We start from the raw sequence: 22,824 nt of genomic DNA, 5'->3' as shown, positions 1-22,824 counted from the left end.
ACCGGAAAAAGGGGGGGAAATATAGGATGATGAATTGTCTACTCGCTTCCGGTTACAAACCAAGGCATGGTTGTCTTATGCAGACATACGAAAATAAAACTTATAACTTGAAAAGCTTCCTTAAAATTTGAAGGAACTTGTCAATATGCATGACCTAAAATAATGTTCAACTCATAGTATCAACAACTTTCTAAACTTATTTCATTCACCCAGTTTCAATGAAAGGTTAGCCACATTCAAAATTTTCTGAGGATGAATCCACTCAAAACATAAGAAGATTACATTCCCTCTAGCCACCTTCCACATTGCTCTCACAACAAATCTGCCAAACTGTATGTTTCACTACAAAAGCAATGATCACAAGCTAATCAAGCTGACCAACCTGACTCTACTTCTTCAGGGTGTTTTTAACACTTGGATCCAGATTAATCTGCCACCATGAATGGATCAACTTCCCCAAGATCAGCAACCAGAGGTTCCAATTCTGCTGTCTCCTCGTCTTCGGCGGGGAAGTATGTTGGGAATGGAAGCTGCGATATGTCAGGTTTCTTATAAACAGCATCTTTTATAAATACAAAGTTTCCTTCAGCACCCGGGACCTGTGGAACATACCAAAGTACTTAGTACAATGAAAGCGGTTTCGGTGTCTGTAACCACACAAACATCTCCAATGAATTGCTTATAATACAATTTATGTTTTCCATTGTGATCATCAGATATAAATAGGGAAGATTTTCATTATGTACATGCACAAGAAAATATACCTGGCCTCTCAACCACATCAAATTCCTTGCAGGATCAATTTTGTAAACCCAAACATTTTTAACAGTTCTTTGCTGCCCACCCATTCGCCCAGGCATCTTTTTGCCTTTAAAAACCTGTTCATAATATCCAAAGAGAGGAAACAAAAAGCAGGTAACTGTTTTAGTTTGTGTTGATATATTTAACAATACTGAATCTGAAATGAGGCTTTAAAATATGAACTTGTGAAAACCTTTCCAGGAGCATCCCTCTGACCGGTGGAACCAGGACTTCGATGAGATAATGATGCACCATGAGAAGCTGGGCCTCCTTTAAATCCATATTTTTTCATCACACCCTTTTAAGACACAAAAAAACACCCATTAAGAAATGTTGATCTTCACAACTCAACAACAACAACAACAACAAAGTATAGAAAAGCATAAAACTTTTGATAACAGATCCAAACCCAGAATTAATATTAGTATTATTACAAAATGGTTATGGTAAATCAACCTGGAAACCTTTCCCTTTTGTGATTCCTGTTACATCCACATATTGACCTGGAACAAAATGACGAACACCCAATGAAGTACCCACTGGAAGAAGTGCATCTTCTGTTACAGGAAATTCCCTCAATTTTCTTAACATGGGAACACCTTGAGCTCTGAAATGACCCACTTCAGCTTTGGTCAAATGCTTTTCTTTCTTCTGTCCACAACCGATCTAACTACCGAAACAAGCTTCATTAGAATAAGAAAAATAAAAATGATCTTTTTCTTTTTCCTTTCAATTTTTTCATTGGTAATAATAGTAATAATTAAGAAGAAGAAGAAAACCTGTAAGGAAATGATGCCTTCTTTTTCAGGAGTCTTGACCTGAGAGACGATATTATCATCGACCCAGAGAACTGAAATTGGAACCCTAGCACCCCATTTGTCCCAAAGTGCCGTCATACCACATTTGATGGCGATGAGACCAGGTCGCCTTGAATTTGGGGTCATGACGCCAGGCTTGGCTTCGATAATACGAGTGGCTTCATGGGCATCTACCAATGAATCAGAGCTACAGAATCTTCTACTGCTAGTACAGGACGTTGTAGCCGGAGTGAGTGAGAGATATCGGAAACGGGAAATGATACCTCCTCTGGACAAGGCCGACATAGTGTACCGCCCACCACCACCAGCAACCCCCGCTACTGAGTACTGATACAGAAGAAGAAGAACGAAAGAGTCGAAGGAATGGAAGGAGTACAGTTGGGCAGTGGAGTAGGGTTTTGAATGGGGTTTGTGTTAAACGACTTGCCGTTTTATGTAGCCTAATTACGATTTTTTCCCAAACTTTGAAAAGTAACAAATTATGTCCCCTAAATTTTTTTGGTCGTCAAAAATTCCCTCTAAACTTTTATTCATGTTAGAATTTTTTTTTAACTAAAATTAGACAAAAGTCATTAAATCTAACAATCTCAATAGGTTAGGGGAAATTTTTAACGATCAAAAAAGTTCAGAGGGCATGATTTAGTAAATGTCAAAGTTCGGGGGAAAAAAATCCTAATTAGCCTTTTATATATAATTGGTTGATGGTTCATGAATATAATTTAGTGATTATAACTTAAGTATTATTACCGTCAAAAATTAAATTTAAGTAAATACTATTTTAGGCTTGTGTTTTGCAAAAGTTATTAATTTGACCCTTTATTTTGTTAAATGACAAAATAGATCCTATATTTTTTAAAATTGTACAAATAGGTATCTAAACTATTTTTTTGTCAAGATAAAACTTAATAATATTTTGATCTAGAGATGTTATGACAAAACTGGTTATATTTTCTACATTCGTATTAGAAATTGTCTTAAAGTTGATTATATTAAAATATAAAATTTTAAAAAAATTAAGTTTAGAATCCTATTTTTACTATTTTGGAAAATATATTGTTCATTTTTTTATTTAACAAAACAAAAGATCCAATTAATAACTTTTGCAAAATATAATGTCTAAAATGATATTTATCATGTTACGCCACACCACTTGGCAATGATGTATAGTCATCCTTCATTTGAACATTCTTCTATTGTTCAAGATACAATATTTCTGAGTCATCACATCATTCACATACAAATTTATTTTGAGCTCGCCAAATAATCCAATTTATCATTGCTACCATATTTTGTTTTTCTTTACCCACCTGAGCTCCCACCTGTTGGAACCATATAGAAAAATTGTCCCCAATTACATCGATTAAACCAACACCCGTATTAATGCTTAGCTAGCTAAACATTGGATTGTGAAAGGGTGAGACTATGAACAATAGTCTCATCACCATGCAAATAAAGAGGACAATGTCAATGAACTGGTACATGCTTCAAACTAAGTTAATACATCGTTGGGAGACACTAAGTACAAACACGCCATATAAAATCCTTTACTTTTGAGTAATTTTAAGTTGCCACAAATTACGCCAAAACTCAAAATTAGGATCAACATCCCCTTAAGTTGTTGCGACAACTAATAAGCACTCTTCACCGAATAGAACCCTGAAACCTCCTTACTCTAATAAAAACAATCATCCATGGCCTCCTCCAACAGATCACTAATCACCTCCTCATCCCACGGCTGAAACCCAACTTGAAGCATAAAATGTAATATATTTTTATTTTAGAGAGAACTTTTTTTAAAAAAAAAAATGTATTTACTTATTCACATGTATTTACTTATTCACAAACTTATAACCTAAATAAAGAAAAAAGATTGTAATTTTATATTACATCATTATGGTATATTTCTAATGTTTTTAAAACAAAGATTGTAACTTTCATAAAAGCAAATCACCTAATAAAATAACTTTCAAACCAGAAGAGACAGACCCCTTACTGAAAATACGATCAGGACATGAACCAGAAGAACGAGCTAACCAGTTAGCCGCTTGGTTCCAAGACCGTTTAACAAATTAAACTGAAATATGAAAAATAGTAAATGACTGTATAAGATTAATACAATCCGAAACAATAAGACCAAGAGGAGAAAGAATTTGGCTCTTGCTTTGCTATTGATAGCATTATGATCGTTTACTTAGTTATTTAAATATTATTAAAAAAATTCAAAAATTTATAATAGTTTGTTAGTTTTGGCCAGTTGTATATACTATTACTTAGTCACATTAACTAACTTAACTCATGTATATATTGAGCTAACAGCTCCATAATCAATACACTATACAGATTCATATTTCTTACACCCTCATTCTCTCTCTGAATCACATAAATGATCCATGAAATAAAATAAAATGGCAAAATGCCATTACATATTTCTCATTCCATTTCCACAAACGACATTCTGTATATATTTATGGCAGGCACCTCATTTTCATTATTCAAAAGACACTGAACTTGTAATAGAAAAGAAAGTACAATATCAAGGCTTGAGAGGAAAAATCACACAAGAAGACCCTGAAACACTCTTAATCAAGAGGACGATGAGCTTGTTGTATGCAAAGCTACCAAAGAAGCATAAATTCCACCCTTTATAGCCATCAAAGTTTCATGCTTTCCCTTCTCAGCAATGGCTCCATTTTTCACCACAGCAATTAAATCTGCACCCTTGATACTTGACAGCCTATGAGCCACCACAACTGTGGTCCTGCTCACTGCAACTCGGTCTAGTGCATCTTGAACCACTCGTTCGGATTCGGCATCAAGAGCACTGGTGGCTTCATCTAGAAGTAGTATTTTTGGTGCCTTCATTATAGCTCTTGCAATTGCCACTCTCTGCTTCTGCCCACCAGATAATTGTATGCCTCTATCTCCCACTCTGGTGTCATAACCCTGCACACATTTTTCCAAACTTAGCATCTATCATTCTATAATAATAATAATAGGCTAATTAGGATTTCCCGAACTTTGACACGTACTAAATCATGCCCTGTGAACTTTTTCATGTCGCTAAAAATATTTTCTGAACTATTGAGATTGTTGGATATAAGAACTTCGGTTCAATTTTACTAATGAGCGTCCGACATGAACAGAAGTTCAGGAGGCACAATTTGGTACATGGACAATGACCACATTAGACATTCATTAGTAAAATTGAACGTAATCAGGCAAAAATCCTAGAATCCAACAATCTCAATAATTAAGGAAGAATTTTTAACAGTCTGAAAAGTTCAGAGGACACAAATTAGTACAAATCAAAGTTCAAGGGGAAAATAATACTAATAATAATATGATCTCAATAGAAATTTGATAATGGTTTTTGTTTTGTACTTGTTGCAGACTACTAATGAAGTTGTGGGCATTGGCTAATCCTGCTGCAGCTATAATTTCAGCCTCAGTTGAATTTCCTTCTTTCCCATATGCAATGTTGGCCCTGATTGTGTCATTGAACAAAACAGGTTCTTGGCTCACTAAACTCATCTGTTGCCTAAACCATTTGAGTTGTAGTTTTTGGATTTCGACACCGTCTAGTGTAATTTGCCCTGAATCTGGATCATAAAATCTTTGCAATAATGAGATCACTGTTGATTTCCCACTCCCACTTTCTCCAACCAAAGCAACTGTCTGATTTAACACAAAGTACATTTCATGAAATTGGTTAAGTTCTCAACAAAAAATCAACTTTTATTTTCTTATATAGTAAAATATGGTACTAAGTTTACCTTGCCAGAGTGAATAGCCAAGCAAAGATCTCTGAATATTATCACATCAGGTCTAGTTGGGTACTTAAAACTTACATGAAGAAACTCAATCTCTCCTTTGACACTCTCTAATACAGTTCCAGTTTCATCACTAGAATCAATTTTCGATTTCCTGTCTAGAATGGCGAATATAGAAGCAGCAGCATTCTTTGTTTTACTTATATCAGGAGCCATGGAAGCAGTCTGAGAAATCCCAATGGCAGCCATAGTTAGTGCAAAAAACACCTGACAAAACAAAGTGAATCCCAACAGTTAATTTGAGAAGACAAATGGAGTAGTTTCCAACTTGAAGCAGAATCTTAAATTTACCCGAAAAACATCAGAGAATGTTGTCTTGCCAGCTGCAACAAGTTGGGATCCAGCATAGAAACTCGAGGCATACACATTGAAAAGAAAAAATGATGAGAGACCAAAACCAATTCCACTAACTATTCCTTGTCTGATTCCAGCTTTTATAGGCCCTTCACACTTCTTCTTGTACAATTCCATCACCTTCTCCTCGGCGCAAAATGAAGCAACCGTTCTAATACTCCCTACTGCGTCGTTCGCCACTTTACTCGCCTCCTCATACATTTTCTGAGACCAAATTACAATTTCAGCATTCATAGCAAAACATTTTACTGTCATTTGGATAAATTAAGGGTCAAAATATGAAAAACCTTTGCATCAGCACTGAAACCTGCCAAGAACTTGGTTTGAACATATCCATTTACTCCTATTAGAGGTAGCAAAGCAAGGACTATAAGAGCCATTATCCAATTCGCCTCGAAAGCAATAACTAAACCAGCAACTGTAGTTGCAGTGTTCTGTACTAGCAAACCGAGTGCATCTCCAACAATAGTTCTAAGTGAGGCTGCATCAGCAGAAAGCCTTGCTCCAATTGCACCACTCGAGTGCTCGGCTTCATCAAACCAACTTACTTCCATGTAAATTACTTTCTCGAAACACTTTGATCGAATTCGTTTGATCAACTTACACCCCGCCACTGCAAAGAAATAACCTCTTGATGGATGAGCTACCAAACCTGTCACACCAATACCAACAAAGAGTAATGCCCAAAACTCTGTATCTTTTCGAAGTTTATCAGCTGGCTCGAAGAAAGATTTGATTACGCTGGATAGCAATACCCCGAAAACAGGTAACACTACACCATTTGCAGCTGAAGCTATTGCACCAAGAAGTAAGGCTGGGATCTCGGGTTTGTTAAGAAGAGCTAGGCGACGAAGTGAGACTTTTTGAGGCACTTGTTGTGATGGTCTTAAAGCAATGCTATTGTTGTCTGATGGTGTTGTTTCAAGGGCATTATTGAGTACAGTTGGTACACCAAATGAGACCGAAAATGAGTGACGGCTGCTGTTCCCTGTTCCAGATGACCCTCGGCTTATTGACCGCAGTAAAGAAATTCTTTGACTTGAATGCCTCCCTGAATTGCTAACTAGTTCTGGTTTGTCTTGATCAATTGCAGCACCTTGATCTGATGCTTTTTTCATATCTTGCAATAGTATAAGTTGACTATATGCACCTTCTGGATTTTTAGTTAGCTCTGAATGTGGACCTGTACATTTGAAAAACAAAAATTGTGATCAAAAGGGAAGACAAGAAGGAAAATAAAGCAAGTACAAACGAGAGAAAAATAGAAGAAAACAGAGAAAAGCAGAGCAAAACAGAGAAAAATAGAAGAAAACAGAGAAAAACAGAGGAAAACAGAGAAAAGCAATGTGTCAATGAGTTGGAAATAGCATTTTGTTAACAGAATCAACAAAGAAATTGTACCCTTTTCAACAATTTTTCCTCTGTGGATAACAGCAATTGTATCAGCATTTCTTACTGTACTTAGGCGATGAGCTACGATAAGGGTAGTTCGGTTGATCATAATTCTATCCAATGCCTCCTGCACAACTCTCTCAGATTCTGCATCAAGGGCACTGGTGGCTTCATCTAAAAGTAGAATTTTCGGATCTTTAAGAATCGCTCTAGCTATAGCAACTCTTTGTTTTTGTCCCCCGGACAATTGAGTTCCATGCTCGCCCACCATCGTGTCAAGTCCCTACGGTTCACATATTTTAGAATTAAGAAAGCTAAAGCCGAAATTTCAATGTCAAAAGTCTTTAAGAGTACACTAACTTGAGGGAGTTTATCAATGAATTTAGCAGCATTGGCAAGCTCAGCAGCAACTCTTATTTCCTCAACAGTTGCACCATTTTTCCCATACGAAATATTGTCCCTAATGCTCGACGAAAACAACACCGGTTCTTGACTAACAAGGCCGATTTTCTGTCTGATCCATTTCAACTGAAAGTCTTTTAGATTAATACCATCAATGAGAACTTCACCACTTTGAGGATCATAAAATCTCTCAATCAAACTGATCACAGTTGATTTACCACTACCACTTTGTCCAACCAATGCAGCAGTTGTTCCACTTGGTATTGAGAGAGAAAAGCCATTAAATATTTGTTCATCTGGTCTAGCAGGATAACTGAAGTAAACATCTCTTAAATCTATGTCGCCATTAATGTCATCTAATATTTTCCCATTACTGTCATAAGCATCGATTCGCGGCTTCCTGTTCATCGCCTCAAACATCTTATAGGCTGCAGCTCGCCCGGTAGCAAATGCAGACAAGCATGGTGATGCTTGCCCAAGACACCTGCAAAATTGACCATTATGTGTCCCTAAAACTTCAAATTCTTAATAATTATGAAAAAAAAATTCGAAAAAAATACCATAATCATTGAAAAACTGAGTTTTTACAAATGCCAATAATAATTACAGAAATATACTAAATATAAAACTGTATATATCTGCAGCAGCACAATGAAATTCTGCAGAAACTAGTTTTGCAGAGACAAACCAGAACAAACAGAATATAAAAATAATTGCAGAAAATTAAATCATTTGACACAAGACATTTGTACGTGGTACTTACAGTGAACCAGTAAGAACAGCAAAGATGATATTAATGACATCTCCACCAGTATAACCTCTCTCAATAATCATCTTTCCACCTAACCAAACAGCCAAACCATAACTACTAAACACAATCAATAGAACAACTCCCATTCCCATTCCATTTGCCAAGCCTTCATGAACCCCGGATTTATAAGCTTTTGTTAAGGACTTGTTGTACCTCTCTATTGCTAACTTCTCCCCAGTGAAAGACGAAACCTGAGAGAACATACTTGTCATCAGGTTTATATTACACTTAGTAGCTATCAAGTCTGGAGGGAATGTTAAGGAAATTTTTGGCAATGCTAAGTACACATACAGTTCTAATCGAACTGATTGTTTGCTCGACCACAGTTGCAGCTAGAGAATAAGCTGTTTGTCCACGGCGCGCCACTTTAGCTATGGTGATGCTCATGACTGCACCGGAGATCACAAGAGCCGGTATTGAAGATAGCATGACAAGGGTTAGAAACCACCCTTTGATGAATCCTATAACAAAGCCTCCAAAGAATGTTGCTACTAACTGAATGAACTTCCCAACCTATAATAAAACAAGAAAACAATGTAAGACTTTTATTTTGGACTTTTTTTGTCGTTTTAGCTCATATAGTTAGGGATCTATAGTTAACGGGTTTAACATCTGTATGAAGTCTATTTGAAGTAGAATTATAGATTTTTTTAGTTAAACGAATTTTTTGATGAGAAGTCTCCTCCCTAACTTTATAAATACACGTTGTCTCATCATAATTGTATGATTTGGTTGATCTATTGATCTGCTTTAGTTTTAGAAATCTAGATGAATACAAAATAAAAAAATCATACAATTTTGGGGCAAAACTAAAAGAATTCACAACCATCTTAACTTTTTCAACTTAACATGAAATGATTGAAACAAAAGTGGGCATTTTACTACCTTCTCTCCCATTGCATCTTGAATAAGCACAGTTTCACCTGACATTCTCTCAATAACTTCTCCAGCACTAGTTTCCATATCGAAAAACCCGATTTCTTGTCTCAATATTGTTTTCAAATACAAACTTCTTATCCTTGCAGCTTGTCTTTCTCCAGTAACCATCCAACAAACCACCTCTGCCATAGTTCAAAAATGGTTTTGTTTTCTTTGTTTTTCTCATTCATAACAAAAAATTTCTAACCAAAGAGTAAGCTTTTTATGTACTTACGTAGAAATGCAGCCATACCAGACCCCACAGCCAAGTATACAAACTTGAGAGACACCTAATAATTAGATATGATTAATCAAGTCAAATATAATCCATACTACTTCATTTTTAGTACTATAATTCATTTTACTTCAAATTTTAGCTTTTTTCAGGAACATGAAATTATAACAATTTCTTATAATCCATATTAAGCAAAGAGAAGATATAGTTATATATGGTAATATATATATAGATATAAATACCTTAGAAACTTTGGAAAGAACTTGTTGGTTGTTAACAGATTCTCCAAATGAATCAACTAGAGTTCCAAAGATAACAGTCATAAGTGGAATAGAGATTCCATTTCCAACAGCACTAATTGTGCCAACAAACATTAGAAAATAGTCAGTTGAATCGGCGAAAGAGAATAGTTTGCGAAACGACACTGTTTTCGAGTTGTGATCATCTTTGATGGTTGATCTACTGATTCTATCTTCTTCCTTGTTTGATTTGGAATCCTCCATTACTACTACTGATGATGATGATTCGAGGGTCGATGAATTAGCGACCTTATCATCATTTGCGTTCATCATGTTAGCCTCAACTGTAATGTTGTTTGTTATTGTTGAGAAAATGACTTTGGAAAAGAAGATGTTAGAAATTGATTGTTACAAACTTATGAGCATGAAATATATAATAACATAATAAATATGTAACAAAAATTCATAGCAGCTAGAAAATAATTACATAATATATATTAATTAAACCATAGCAACTCAAATGAATATATTTTTAGAATAATTATCTTTTTTACCCCTTGTACTTATGACACTATACTATTATGCCCCTTAATCTATCCAGCTTGTTACAAATAGTCCTTGTATAATTTTATATGCATACATTTAGTCCTTCTGTTTATTTTGTTTAAAAATACCGTTTGTATTGATGATGTGATATTATAACAAAGGATAGAGTAGTAATTTCATCTCTTTTTAGAGGGAAAATTGACTATGAGGTGGCATAATAACTGACAATGAAATATGATTAAAAAATGATTTCATAACCTTTTAAAAAAATTTAATAAAAATAATTTTATTAAAATAATTCCAATCGTTTTTTAGCAGTTCAAATTAGAAAAAGGTGTAAAATTAAGATTCTACAGTATTTGAAGAGATGGATATCACTAGAAAGAACATGAGATTTTTGGAAAATTAAGGTAATGATATTCTATTTTTTGGGATGTTATTTTTCATTTTTTTTTTCCTGTGATTGTAATTTTTATGACTTGTAATTTATTTTCCTAATGGTATATAATTTTTCAACTACTATCTATGTATAATGCCATATTATTAATTTAACAGTCAACTTTAGTCAATTTTAACAGAATTAGATAGAAGGATTATACTATTCCAATTGATATATTTTAGGGGGTATTTTTAACTACACTTATAAATTAAGGGGCATCATAGTATAGTGTCATAAATACAGGGACTAAAAAAACTAATTATTCATATTTTTAAGTAATGAGAGAAAATCTCACTTACCAAAGTTGGGACGTGTTTTTTTCTTCTTTTCTAATTATGGGAAGGTATATAAAACATTACAAAAGAAGTTGTTCTAAAATATGATATTTTAAGGGAAATAAAAAATAATAATACTAATATTATATTTATAATCCGTACTGTGAAAGAACAATAATAAATAAAAGAAATACTTTACAACCTCATCACCATACCCCACACAGGCAGATTTTCAGAAAAAACAGGAAATAAAATGAACTAATAATTAATTTAAAAAAAAATAAAAAAGTATAGTGTATTTGTTGTAGAATAGACAAGACAAATTAATTATAGGAAACTAAGTGTTATTTCGCTTTAACATGTGTTGTGTGGTGTACTGATAGAGATTGTCTTTACTTTACTGGTATCCTCTCTTATTTGGGTCAAAGATTCGAAACTCACTTCAACCCCTTTATATTAGAGGAATGAAAGGTTAAGCTTGTTGGCGTGGTGCTATCTGTGGAAACCCTTGAGGTGGTACCGATAATCCAATTAAAGTTGGTTAAGGTATAAGACCCTCATTACTGACATATGATTCCCGAAATTGATCTTAAATGATTGAAAGAGTAAAGAAAAAATTTGCACCACATTATTTTTTTTTTTTATTTTGTGTCACTTAATAATTAATAAGGATTATAATTGGTTTAGATGAAATCAATCAAAAGTATTTTTAAGTATTAATTTGGTCTCTTCTTTATGTCAGTTATCACATTTCACAATGACAACAACAAGGCCTTTTAATCCTATAAATATATATAATATTCATTAGAGGAGAATCTGCTTCTTTTGTAAGCAAGGAATTGCATGCGTTTATACAACTAAACAAGCATCGTAATCATAATTATATTTATAAATATGGCTTATGGGAAAGAAAAGAAGTAGTATAACCATTAATGTGAGCTACCAAGTGTACTATATATAATATATATATAAATATTTATTTTATGTATATCATAGAAGAAAGTAGGAGTAAGGTATGGATTAGTTGAGATTAGTTGGGTTATTACACATATTAATTTAATTAATCTCTCTTTCTCAATATACACTATTGTGATTGTGACATGCATATATATATATATGTATCTAAATTTTATACTTTATAAACGTTTGTTAAGGGCTTTTTATTTTATTGTATGAAACACTTACCCAATTAACCTAACAACACATTGGAGAAGAGATGAATCGGAACTTTCTCAATGTGAGAAGTGTATAGTAAGATAATCATATATGGACTTATATGGTAATGAGTATGGGCAATAAAATTATTTTTTGTATTTAAGTTATACTTACAAATTACAAAATCAAATTGGTTAGCTCAAATGGTAACAGGCAAGTCTGACTCTGGACATAAGTGGATTAAACCTGTGCCTATAGGTTAAAAAAATTATCTCATGATTTTGAAAAATATTATATTTTTTCTAAATAAGAATTTAAAAATATTTGTTTCTATGGTCACTAAATTTTAAAGTCGAACCCTGACAATAGAGAATTATTAGAGGTGCGTGTGTGAGGGGTTCTGGAATCGAATCCCAATTTGTGTAACTCAAAAATGTACATATAATATGCTTCGACAAAAAAAATCGAGAATACCACATTATTTTTTTATACCTAAAATATAATACATGTATAAGTTTCTAGAAGCTAGGTTTAGAAATATGAGTATAGTACCATATGTTGATTATAAATTATTATGTATTAAGAAAAAGTATTCTGAGGTGGGAGATTAGTTTATGTTAAAGATGATATAAACCAAAGTTTTGCCTCAACAGTGTTCTTTAGCATAAGTACTTGTCTCTCTTGCTTACAAAGATTCCACCTCCACTCAACTAAGTTAACATAATTATTTGTCTTTCCTATGAACATAATTAAATATGAGTAAAAAGGGTATCTTTATTATTGTAAGACAGATTTGAGAGGTTTCAAAACCAAAATGATTAAAATCAAATTAATATTATTTTAGTTTTAATCCACTAACATAATAATGATATCAGATTTAAAAAGTGTCAAAACTAATAAATAACTTTTCACATATATATATTTCTCATATTTGAATATTCTTTTGGGAATTCCTTAAACAAGTTGGTATATAGTAAATCTGGCACACTCTTTAAAATGGATGTTATGGCACACTCATTATCTATTTTGGATTAAAATGGATGTGAAGAGTTTTTTAATTTATTTTTTTATTTAAAATCAGATGTAAATTTTCAAAAAATTTAAAATAACTTATAATTTTAAAAATTAAAAATCAAATAGTTACTTAAAAATTCACTAATCGTACTAAATAACTACAACGTACATAATTATGAAAAACAATTAAACTAAAAAGTTCTCATGATCCATAAAATGAAATATTCTACTTAAGAGAAACGTTCAAGAACAAGAAGACTAAAACAAAGTCTTATTAAAACCAAAACAAAAAACAAGAAAAATTGATGCAGCAAAGAATAACATGAGCTATACTATATTCCTTTGTAAAAAGAGTACACAAGTAACAACATTTCAAGATTTCAGATAAAACTCTGATGATCACAATAAATTGTTTGTAAAATTACAAAACAAACAACCAACTCACTACAGTTTTTACTGCTGGTTTTGCTGTCTTTGTTGCCCGAAATTGGGATGACTCTGTGGATTGCTCTGCAATGTTGCCATGCTAGATTGAAGATTCTGAGCATTTTGGGTCATATTTCCAAATGCTCCTTGTGTATTATGTTGTTGCTGCTGCTGCAACAAAGATCCTGGATTTCCCGCTCCCATGTTAAACACTGCAAGGAAAACGTCCAAAATGCAGTTTTAGCCAATTGAGCAACATATAGTGCATCAGATATTGAAGATGAAAGGAAAAAGGAGAAATAAGACATACTTTGATCACTCAAAATCTGGGAAGTGTGGTTTCTTTGTGGATTGTTAGCAGTTAGTCCGAATTGCTGCAGTAAAAGGATTAAGAGTAAGTGGCAAAATTAAAATGAGAAGAAAGATGTGTAAAAACCTATAGCAAAATTATATCAACATGGGGCTATGATACATCGATGCACATCCAACATGGGTCATCTCTATGTAATTTTAAAGAATGATACATTATCCTTAAAATTATCATAATCTCTCAAGTCATTTTTAAGCTGCAATTTTCACTATCTTAAAATCATTATGTGCACCACACCAGGTTAGACAGTGATACTTAAAATCTGGAAAGACTTTAGCATGTCTCAGTTCGTACTCTAAGAGCGTTACTTAACACTCTGCTTACTCAATCCTCAACTTCTTCCATATACATGACATGCAATAAGCACACAGTTTCACTACTGACCTGCATCCGTGGCAAAATGGACGATGATGACATTGTACCTGACATGTTTGGAATCTGAAAAAAGAATTGAATAAAGTCAACAACAGCATATACCATGATAAATGATGAAACAGATTTATTGCTTCATGCATGAAGCAGAGCAGAAAATTTTAGGCTATACTTCATTGCCAAGCATGAGTGGGCACATGTCACATCCAAGGCATTCAAAAGAGAATGCAATTATATTAGAGGCAACCTTTTGAATTAAATTTGCATTTGACATCAATAGCTGAAAATATAATGCACATCCATCACAAAGGCAACGAAAAAGAACACTCACAACTCCAAAGAGATGCTCCCAATATAGATTTTAAAGATCTTCTGAAGTATATGACATATCAATGTGACTTGAGAGTGGAAAGGGCTCAATAATAAGTCTTCCTTTCTATTAAGAAAAAGGCTTTGTAACCCCAAATTGCAGGGTGGATCTCACAAGGTATGAAAGATCTCCTTTCAAGTTGTGCATAAAGTTTTCATAGAAAATAGCTTTACACATAATTATCAACATATCTATGAGATCGGGTATAAAAATTCTGTCTACTCACTATAAGGTGAGCATTTGTCTCCCCCCTCTTTTTCTACCTAAAATTGGAAATCCATAAATAAGTCCCCACTGTTGAACCTTCTCTTTACAAAACACTCTTGTATCCCTCAAAACCACTCGAACACCCTTGTTGATGGTTCTCTACTCCAACAACATCTAGGGTTAATCGAACAATGACATATAAATCTTTAATCCTTCTCTAACTTTCTAAGACTAGAAAGCATTCTTATATCCCTCAATCTCCGCACACTTGTGAAGACAATCTGTGTGTTTCATGCTATTTTTTTTTTTAAAAAAAAAAAACACATGCATTGAAATATGACAATGAACGTAATGATTTAGAATGGAAGTGAAGAAAAAAAGACATCAATCTGACCATTTGAGGATTTGCTGTTGTCTGAGCTGCATTAAACATAGCACTATTTGCAGCACTAGAAAACTGGTTTAATTGACGATTTATTTGACTTCCTTGATTGAGTTGGCTTTGACCAATGCCGTGTTGAAGATGTCCAGAAGACAGCTGCCTACCCTGGAATTGCTGCTGCCCCATTGACTGAGAAAATTGCATTTGTTGTTGCCCATGTAACTGGACCCAAAACATTATCAATTACAAAACAAGCAGAATGAACTCTCTTTGTGTAAGTTAAATATAACTCCATTAGTATATTATTCATTATTCTATGAAAAGCTTGCTAACAAAAAAGTAGAAATAAGTTTCATTCTAAACTTTATCAGTCAAACTAAATTCCTAATCCTAATACACCAGGATTTAGAAGTAAGAAGCATATTTGCCGGTACATTATGCTACATAAGGATAACAAGCCAAATACAAATGTAAATCCAAACTTAGACGCATATGCCTTGTTGACCTTTGGAACCTACCTACTAGAAGATCAAAGTTATATGAAAAATAATATTGTGCACACTGCACAGCATCTAAAATCAATCCTAATTCCCAAACACCACAGCAGCACCAGTAGTAAATAAAGGAAAAGCTTGCAAATGTTACCGATTGAAACTTTTGCGAAGTCTGGCCTTGTAGATCATGCAGTTGGGGTAGTTGGTTCTGCATGTTGTATAAGTCATAAGTATATGATCATAGTTGGTTATGAAAACAAAATCTATCTCAAATATGCAAGGAAGAAGATACAAAACTTGTAAATGAATATCAAGAGCCACTAGTCTAGCTAAACAGGTTGTAATCACTGAATTATATTCTTCAACTGCTAGGTTAAGAAGTTTCATCCCAAAAGTTAATGTTTACAAAGTAAAAAAAAAACAATTTGTAGAGATTATCTTACCTGTCCCAATCCATGCATTGTAGATTGTTGCCTAAATTGTTGTTGAGCAAGAAGTTGTTGTTGCTGCTGCTGCGGTAATTGCATTATTTTCTGTCTCTGTTGTTGTTGTTGCTGCTGTTGTAGCTGCTGTTGACTTTGTTGTTGAGGAGATGGGGTATTCATCATGTTTGTATTAGACCTTGGGGAATTAGCATATGGAAGAGGAGATGTTGTTGTGTTATCGAAATTTGTAGCACTAATAGCCCCGGGAGATGGAGCTGATCTTCCAAGAAGTTGTGACCCAGATGCCTGTTTGACATAGTTTAGTACAAGATTTAAAAATAACACTACATGAAGAGCATTAAAATATAATCTTCATGAAAGATGGATCCAAACAAGCATTTGAAGCACAATTTAACAGGAGCATTTAGTGAAGGAACAGACTGGCAATGGGTGGACGTGGACAAAAGAGATTTTAATTTAAAAAGGAAAAAAAAAAAAAATCAAAGAGTTCTCATAGAAGAGTAACCCATTTCATAAGGAAGCCTATGATCCAACCTGTAACAAAGGGCTTTGAGCAGCCAAGTTATTTGCTGAGGGAGGGGTATTCTTATGGTACATACCTGCAAGAAATAGTGTTCAAGCTTAAAATTAATTGAAGAAATCTAATGAGCAAGCATAATCAATATTCCTGTTTGAAACAGTGACTGATTATTACCAGATGAATCAGAGAAAGTTTGCATTCCCTCACCTGAACTGAGAACATCCACAAGATGCACTGGAAGTGTAGGTGTCACCTGCCTTTGGTCACCAGGCAACCGTAGACCTGAAATCAATAATAAACTTGTAAGCAACATAAATTGTAAGGATGATATTATCTTATATTACAATACATGTAAATATTGAAAAATCACAGCTAATGTTAATGTGAAGATGGAAGACAACAAAAACAAAACTAAGACCATTCTGAACTGTTTAAACCATCAAGACATATCATACAAAAAGTTGATGGAGTTAGGCAAGAATCCACAGCTTTAAAACATCAGTCATCAAACACAAACTACCCTCATTACTCATAAGAACTTTAAGCCTAGCCAAACCCAATTTAATATGTAAATAAACTAATATACTGACAAAAAATTGATGTTGAAAGCCGAAACAGTTAGAGAGGGAGGAGGAGTACCTTCACCATAATTTACAGCAGCTCGAAGTAAATTTTCTTGCTCTTGAATTTTTGCTGCTTGGGCTTTATCAAGAGTCGGAACGATAGACGGCCCTTGCCGAGTTCCAAAACAATAGGCCTTACGAGTGTCAGCTAATACTTTCTCAGCACTTTCACAAGCTGCTCCAATCATATCAATTCTTGCCTGTAAAAGCCAAAGATGTCTATCTTGACCAGAAACATGGATGGAAAACGAACAACTGAATACTCAATAAATTCCTTCAGATCACCTTTAACTTCTCAATTTGTTGGGTTACAGATAAATTCTGCATCCCATGAAGCAATTGATCTCTCTTGGCATTATCCTCGGTTTCCATCTCCGGCAACAGTTTGGAGGAAAGCATAACCGGCAGTACTGTAATCACATATGATCTAGTCTATCAATTCAAAACTTTGATAGCTTAACTAAATGATAACAACACTTGGAACTTAATATACAAGTCTACATTCAAGCTATACAGAAGCTAAAGGCATTAACTTTTTTCAACTATATTTTCGAAATTGGCAAATCTTTGTGAGAAAATAGAAGAAAAGAACTACAAAATCCAAAAGTAGAAAGTTTAACACTTAAGAATATGATCTAAAAAGAACAATTTCATTAATAAAAGCTGGGAAAAAGGTTCATACTTGTAGCATTTTCGGCATTGACATTCTTGGGATGTACCACAAAAGCCTTGGAAACCTTCTTAATTTCATCAACAATGTTGAATAACTCAAGATTCACCATCGAATACTGCCCCATAATATCTTGCCTAATCTCAGAGGAAAATTAAACAAATTATTCCAAAATTGAATTTGTCGAAATTCAGAAATTGAAAAAACAAAAGCGAATCGTGAGAGAGAGAGAGACCATTTTGGAGAGGTGTTGGTGCGAGCATATAGGTCAAAGTCTTCGAGAATGCGAGTAATGGATTTGAAGAGACTGGAAGCTCGAGTCTTGACAGACTCGAGGTTGAGCTGTTGCTGAACGGCGTCGTTAAGCCTCTCTACAACAACAGGTTGAGGTTGCTGTTGTTGTTGTTGTTGTTGAAATTGTTGGGGTTGAAGTTGAAATTGGTGATGTTGATTTTGGTTGGGTATGACTCCTTCCATGGCTGCCATGAGTATCAGAATTCAAAACCCAATACAGCTGCAGTGAACGTAGCCCCAATTCTTCCACATAAAAAAAAAAAAAAAATGAAACATGAGAAGCTATTTTCAAATATTTTCACTCACAAAAATTAATTTTTTTTATTGATATCCGAACAATTAAAAAGTAATTTTCATTTTAAAAAAATTATATAATAATTGTTCGGTAAAAATAAATCCAAGCTTATAAGTAGGAAATTAGCTAAACGGATCATAAAAATATTATAACTAAATTAGTTAATTAGTAATAATATTATATACAAATTTATTATTATATATTTTTAAATATATATAATAATATTATAAAATTAATAAAAAAAAAAATTATATTCTTTCAAAAAATATGGTTAAATCAAGAATTTAGTTACATATTATATAGAATAGAAGAATATGTTTTTTTTTTATCTAAAAGAAAGTATGTTTCTAATATAACAAATTGTAATAAGTTTTTTTTTTTTTTTACATATATTGCAATTAAATGTATGTAAATTTATAAATTTTCCTATTAAATACAAATATATTATAAAAATAATTTGCATGCCAAATATAATACATATTTTATATGTTAATAATTTTTTTTCTTGTCAAAAATACGATATTGTATTATAAATGCACTGAAACTGAGTTATAAAATAGAGGAGGAGCTTCTTCCAAGAAAGCTCATTGTTTAACTAAAGGGCATGCTATCTGGTCATGGTGTGTCTTATGATTGAGCTACGCCTTTGCTAATTCATGAGCCACAATATTAAAATTGGGCTAATTAGGATTTTTGCCCCATGAACTTTGACATGTACCAAATCATGCCCCCTGAACTTTTAAGGTCGTTAAAAATGCCCCCTGAACTATAGAGATTATTGGATTTAAGGACTTTTTTTCAATTTTAGTAAAAAAGTCTAACATGAATGAAAATTCAGGGGGCATAATTTAATACATGTCAAAGTTCGATAGGCATGATTTGGTAGATATCAAAGTCTGGGGAGCATGATTTAGTATATAAACAATCATTGAAATAGTAAAATTAAATGAAATTAGACAAAAGTCCTTAAATCCAACAATCTCAATAGTTCATGGAGCATTTTTAACGACCTTAAAAGTTCAGGGGGCAATATTTGGTACATGTCAAAGTTCAGGAGGCAAAAATCCTAATTAGCCTTATTGTGACTAACATAAAAAGAGATGTCCCCGAAAGTTTAGACAATAACACTTTAATATCTGAAAAATATAAATCTTAACTAATTATAGTACATATAGGAGTTATTCAATACTAAAACCAACGAATCATGTTATCTAAAATTTTATATATCTGACGTGGCACCTACATGTAGCTTAATCCAACTAACACTTGACATAACATGCAACTTCTGGACAAGAGTATGTCAGGCAGGTCTTACACGGGGCTGATATCATATACTGTCATCTCGGAAGCATCTAGTCGGGCTATCAATGTGTTAGCCAGATGATAGAAGATCAGTGTACCGTCCAATATTACTTCGTGAGTAATTTCATCAAAAAAGAAAGTCTCGAAAAGGGTCTGGCCAGGTTGTCAACACACCATCTAGGATAAACGACGTAAGGCTACACGAGCTTGATTTCTTCTTTAAGCAAATGCTTCCTAGAATATAGGGATATTTACTTCCTGGTTACTCCTTTTACAAAGCTAATGTAACAATCTTTTCCCTATAAACAGTGAATGAAGTCACAGAAGGAGGGACCTAAAATTCTAAGAGCATTTCTTTGGAATATATCCTTTCTAAACATCTTGAGAACTGTAGCTACAATTCACTTTATTTTCTTTAGTGATTTGCGCGACATTATCTCAATATTAAAATAACTAAAATGGGAGTAGGTCATTACTCATCTATAAGGGGGTCGAACCTCTACAATTCCTGGTAATCTTTTTATTTATTTATTATATATTTTCAACTCTTTATGGAACTTATGAGGCTTTTAGAAGGTCATATGAGCACAAGAGTGAGGTCCTGTTGTCTAGAATAATTGATCCTTGAATTCTTTCTTATTAGGGAGATCAACGATAATCATGCGATCCCCCGTAAAAGTTATGAGGTAAAAGAAACCTTTTGAACAAGTCTTCCTCGCCGAACTTGCGTTGAGGGTATACATACAAGTGATTTCATATGGCTCATGACCTTCCCATCCCAGCATATGGTATAAAGACCTCAAAGAGGCCAAAATCCTATAATTGTTTGGGTTTAATTGGAATGGAGCAATTCTTACATAATCACATTAATATATAAAGTAAATCTTCAGAGGAAGGATAGCCCCTACACATATATGTTCGATACTTTAGGCCCCAATTTTTATTGAGTCACTTGCACTGCACTCTAAATTATTGGTGAGGCAACCAGGTGGAAAACAACTCCTCTCATCTTTCTCAATCGATCGGCACACAAAGCCATTGCCTTGTTTAATACCACAAGAGTGTAAAAAAGGGCCAACATATGAGGCTATTGAAGTTACTTTTGACTCAAAAAGTTCAACCTCAAATTGCACTGAGGAATTTTAGGACAATTTGAGTTTATGAGCTTTTGGCATGAGGGCATAATATGGACATATAAAGCACCTGACGAAAAAGTAATGTTAACAGGAGGTAAAAAAAAAAGTTTGGCTAATGGGTATTTTAGTAAGATAAAAGGTTTCAAGCCGGGCAGCTTCTCGCAAAAAAGAACGTTTACCCTCAATGATTTCACCTATGAGTCGTCTAAATTGTGCTAAAATGTTTAACCTGTTTAATTCCTCAGCATGATTGAGAATTTTCACATTATTTTTCTCAAGTTTTGTTTTAGGGATTTCCTCTATGGTTTCTAGCCTACACTAGCTGTTTTTTTTTTTTTTTTTTGTAGAGGATACCTGTTCTTGGATGGTTGTTACAACAACCTCATATTAGATCGGTATGTTTTTAAATTGAAACCAATTCGTCTCTTTTCCTTTCTTTTACCAAGTTTATTTTCTATTAACCATCTATACCAATTCATTTAGATGTAAAATAAAATTTTGTCTTCAGATGTGAACCTGATTTACTTTAGGTTTAGCTTTGGAAATTACTTGGTCATCTTCTTATTTATATAAAGCATATTAAAGTTACATGTGTAATACATATCATTTTATGATCGTTGTGAATTATCCTTTAAGCTCTATGTATAAGGTTTTTTAGTCTTCTGGTTACACTAACATAGCATAAGTAATGTAATTTATGATTCTTATTAATTCGCAACTATTTTCTTCTGTTAGTACATAGTAGCATCATATTTGCTTTTTGTTATTGTCTCAGAACAATATATACACATACACAACTAGATTGCAGTCAATCCAAAATGGGATGGGAAAATATCTATTCCAAAAACAATCCACTATTTTTAATGGAAACAATTAATGCTTTAATGAAAGTTACAAGTGAATTTTATATATTGAAATTGTGTGATTTACCATATATTTTATAATTGTTGCATTATGTTAAGGATGACATTGAGGAGAAGGGAACTGGTAGGATTTTTTACTCTGAAAGTATGTTGTAATAGACCAGGGTTCAAACCATTTTTTAAATATATATTTATATATATTTTAAGTTCTTTTTCCTTTTCATCTCAATAATCAGTTATTGTTTTATTTGTATAATAAGTGAACTAAATGTTGGCAGCTCTCGACTACTATTGACGAGCACATTTTTTTTCTAGAGGTATTATTTTGTTTAGAGTCATTGTTGCACTAAAAGGCTATTTATGCTAACCCTAAACACTGTTGTTTTTGCATAAGTGAAATGCATTCAAACTGGTGCTTACAATGAAAGGTAACATCACTTTGATCATGTGAAAATTATACTACTTCCTGATGTTATCATTTGGTTCAAACAGGAAAATAGATTATTTGAAATTTGTCATTCAAAATTTTTTAAAAAGGAAAATATGTTGGGCTCCTCCAGGAGAAATGTTTGGAACATACTGATTCATTAAAGTGCCACAAGGAAAAGAATAATTTGATTACAAGCACAGTAGAAGGAACATGGTTGAGGTTGTTGTGGTTTTCAATATTGTTGGAAGTATTTATAAAAGTAGTTAAACAATAAAACTTATTGAAAATAGTTTTCCCTTGTCCTCATTTTATAGGGATGTTCAAAAAGCTTGTGTTTATGATGGTAAAATTTTGATTTTTAATTTATTTTTGGGAGTTTTGCAGGTATGGTTATT

General features: G+C 33.3%; 3 protein-coding genes across 4 annotated transcripts; all 3 read right to left on the bottom strand.

The window, feature by feature from the left end:
* Positions 1-177: 177 nt before the first annotated feature.
* LOC115723424 (large ribosomal subunit protein uL3m) lies at positions 178-2,021 on the bottom strand. The gene is made up of 5 exons (XM_030652911.2): positions 1,581-2,021; positions 1,258-1,467; positions 995-1,099; positions 765-878; positions 178-599 (listed from the first exon to the last, which is right to left on the bottom strand). The coding sequence occupies exons 1-5, from the start codon at positions 1,902-1,904 to the stop codon at positions 426-428; spliced, it is 927 nt and encodes a 308-aa protein (XP_030508771.1). The 5' UTR covers positions 1,905-2,021; the 3' UTR covers positions 178-425.
* Positions 2,022-3,921: 1,900 nt separating this feature from the next.
* On the bottom strand, positions 3,922-10,275 carry LOC115723398 (ABC transporter B family member 11). The gene is made up of 12 exons (XM_030652873.2): positions 9,804-10,275; positions 9,562-9,616; positions 9,294-9,469; positions 8,700-8,921; positions 8,361-8,599; positions 7,556-8,081; positions 7,205-7,478; positions 6,091-6,986; positions 5,741-6,007; positions 5,393-5,656; positions 5,001-5,294; positions 3,922-4,562 (listed from the first exon to the last, which is right to left on the bottom strand). Exons 1-12 carry the CDS (start codon positions 10,131-10,133, stop codon positions 4,203-4,205), a joined length of 3,903 nt encoding a protein of 1,300 aa, XP_030508733.2. The 5' UTR covers positions 10,134-10,275; the 3' UTR covers positions 3,922-4,202.
* A 3,256-nt stretch (positions 10,276-13,531) lies between these two features.
* Positions 13,532-18,711, bottom strand: LOC115723409 (mediator of RNA polymerase II transcription subunit 8). 2 transcript variants are annotated; one of them, XM_030652887.2, is made up of 12 exons: positions 18,345-18,711; positions 18,122-18,246; positions 17,725-17,849; positions 17,456-17,639; positions 16,991-17,098; positions 16,831-16,895; positions 16,294-16,581; positions 16,002-16,058; positions 15,369-15,578; positions 14,410-14,463; positions 13,966-14,029; positions 13,532-13,867 (listed from the first exon to the last, which is right to left on the bottom strand). In XM_030652887.2, exons 1-12 carry the CDS (start codon positions 18,593-18,595, stop codon positions 13,683-13,685), a joined length of 1,716 nt encoding a protein of 571 aa, XP_030508747.2. In that variant the 5' UTR covers positions 18,596-18,711; the 3' UTR covers positions 13,532-13,682. The 2 variants fall into 2 exon arrangements, with proteins under 2 accessions (XP_030508747.2, XP_030508748.2); XM_030652888.2 differs by having other exon boundaries at positions 17,024-17,098; positions 18,345-18,698.
* Positions 18,712-22,824: the final 4,113 nt, after the last annotated feature.

The sequence above is a fragment of the Cannabis sativa genome, chromosome 9 (genome assembly GCF_029168945.1).
Source record: "Cannabis sativa cultivar Pink pepper isolate KNU-18-1 chromosome 9, ASM2916894v1, whole genome shotgun sequence".
Taxonomy (NCBI): domain Eukaryota; kingdom Viridiplantae; phylum Streptophyta; class Magnoliopsida; order Rosales; family Cannabaceae; genus Cannabis; species Cannabis sativa.
Note: the sequence above shows the minus strand (reverse complement) of the source record. Positions and strands in the feature narration are given on the sequence as shown.

Coding starts and splice junctions, on each gene's coding strand:
- LOC115723424 (XM_030652911.2), bottom strand. CDS start 1,904: ATGTCGGCCTTGTCCAGAGGAGGTATCATTTCCCGTTTCCGATATCTC. Junction 1,468..1,580: donor AAGGCATCATTTCCTTACAG/GTTTTCTTCTTC, acceptor TTCGGTAGTTAG/ATCGGTTGTGGACAGAAGAA. Junction 1,100..1,257: donor CAAAAGGGAAAGGTTTCCAG/GTTGATTTACCA, acceptor GTGTCTTAAAAG/GGTGTGATGAAAAAATATGG.
- LOC115723398 (XM_030652873.2), bottom strand. CDS start 10,133: ATGATGAACGCAAATGATGATAAGGTCGCTAATTCATCGACCCTCGAA. Junction 6,008..6,090: donor GTTTCAGTGCTGATGCAAAG/GTTTTTCATATT, acceptor ATTTGGTCTCAG/AAAATGTATGAGGAGGCGAG. Junction 5,295..5,392: donor TGGCTATTCACTCTGGCAAG/GTAAACTTAGTA, acceptor GTGTTAAATCAG/ACAGTTGCTTTGGTTGGAGA.
- LOC115723409 (XM_030652887.2), bottom strand. CDS start 18,595: ATGGCAGCCATGGAAGGAGTCATACCCAACCAAAATCAACATCACCAA. Junction 18,247..18,344: donor ACCAACACCTCTCCAAAATG/GTCTCTCTCTCT, acceptor CTCTGAGATTAG/GCAAGATATTATGGGGCAGT. Junction 16,059..16,293: donor CAATGCATGGATTGGGACAG/GTAAGATAATCT, acceptor TACAACATGCAG/AACCAACTACCCCAACTGCA.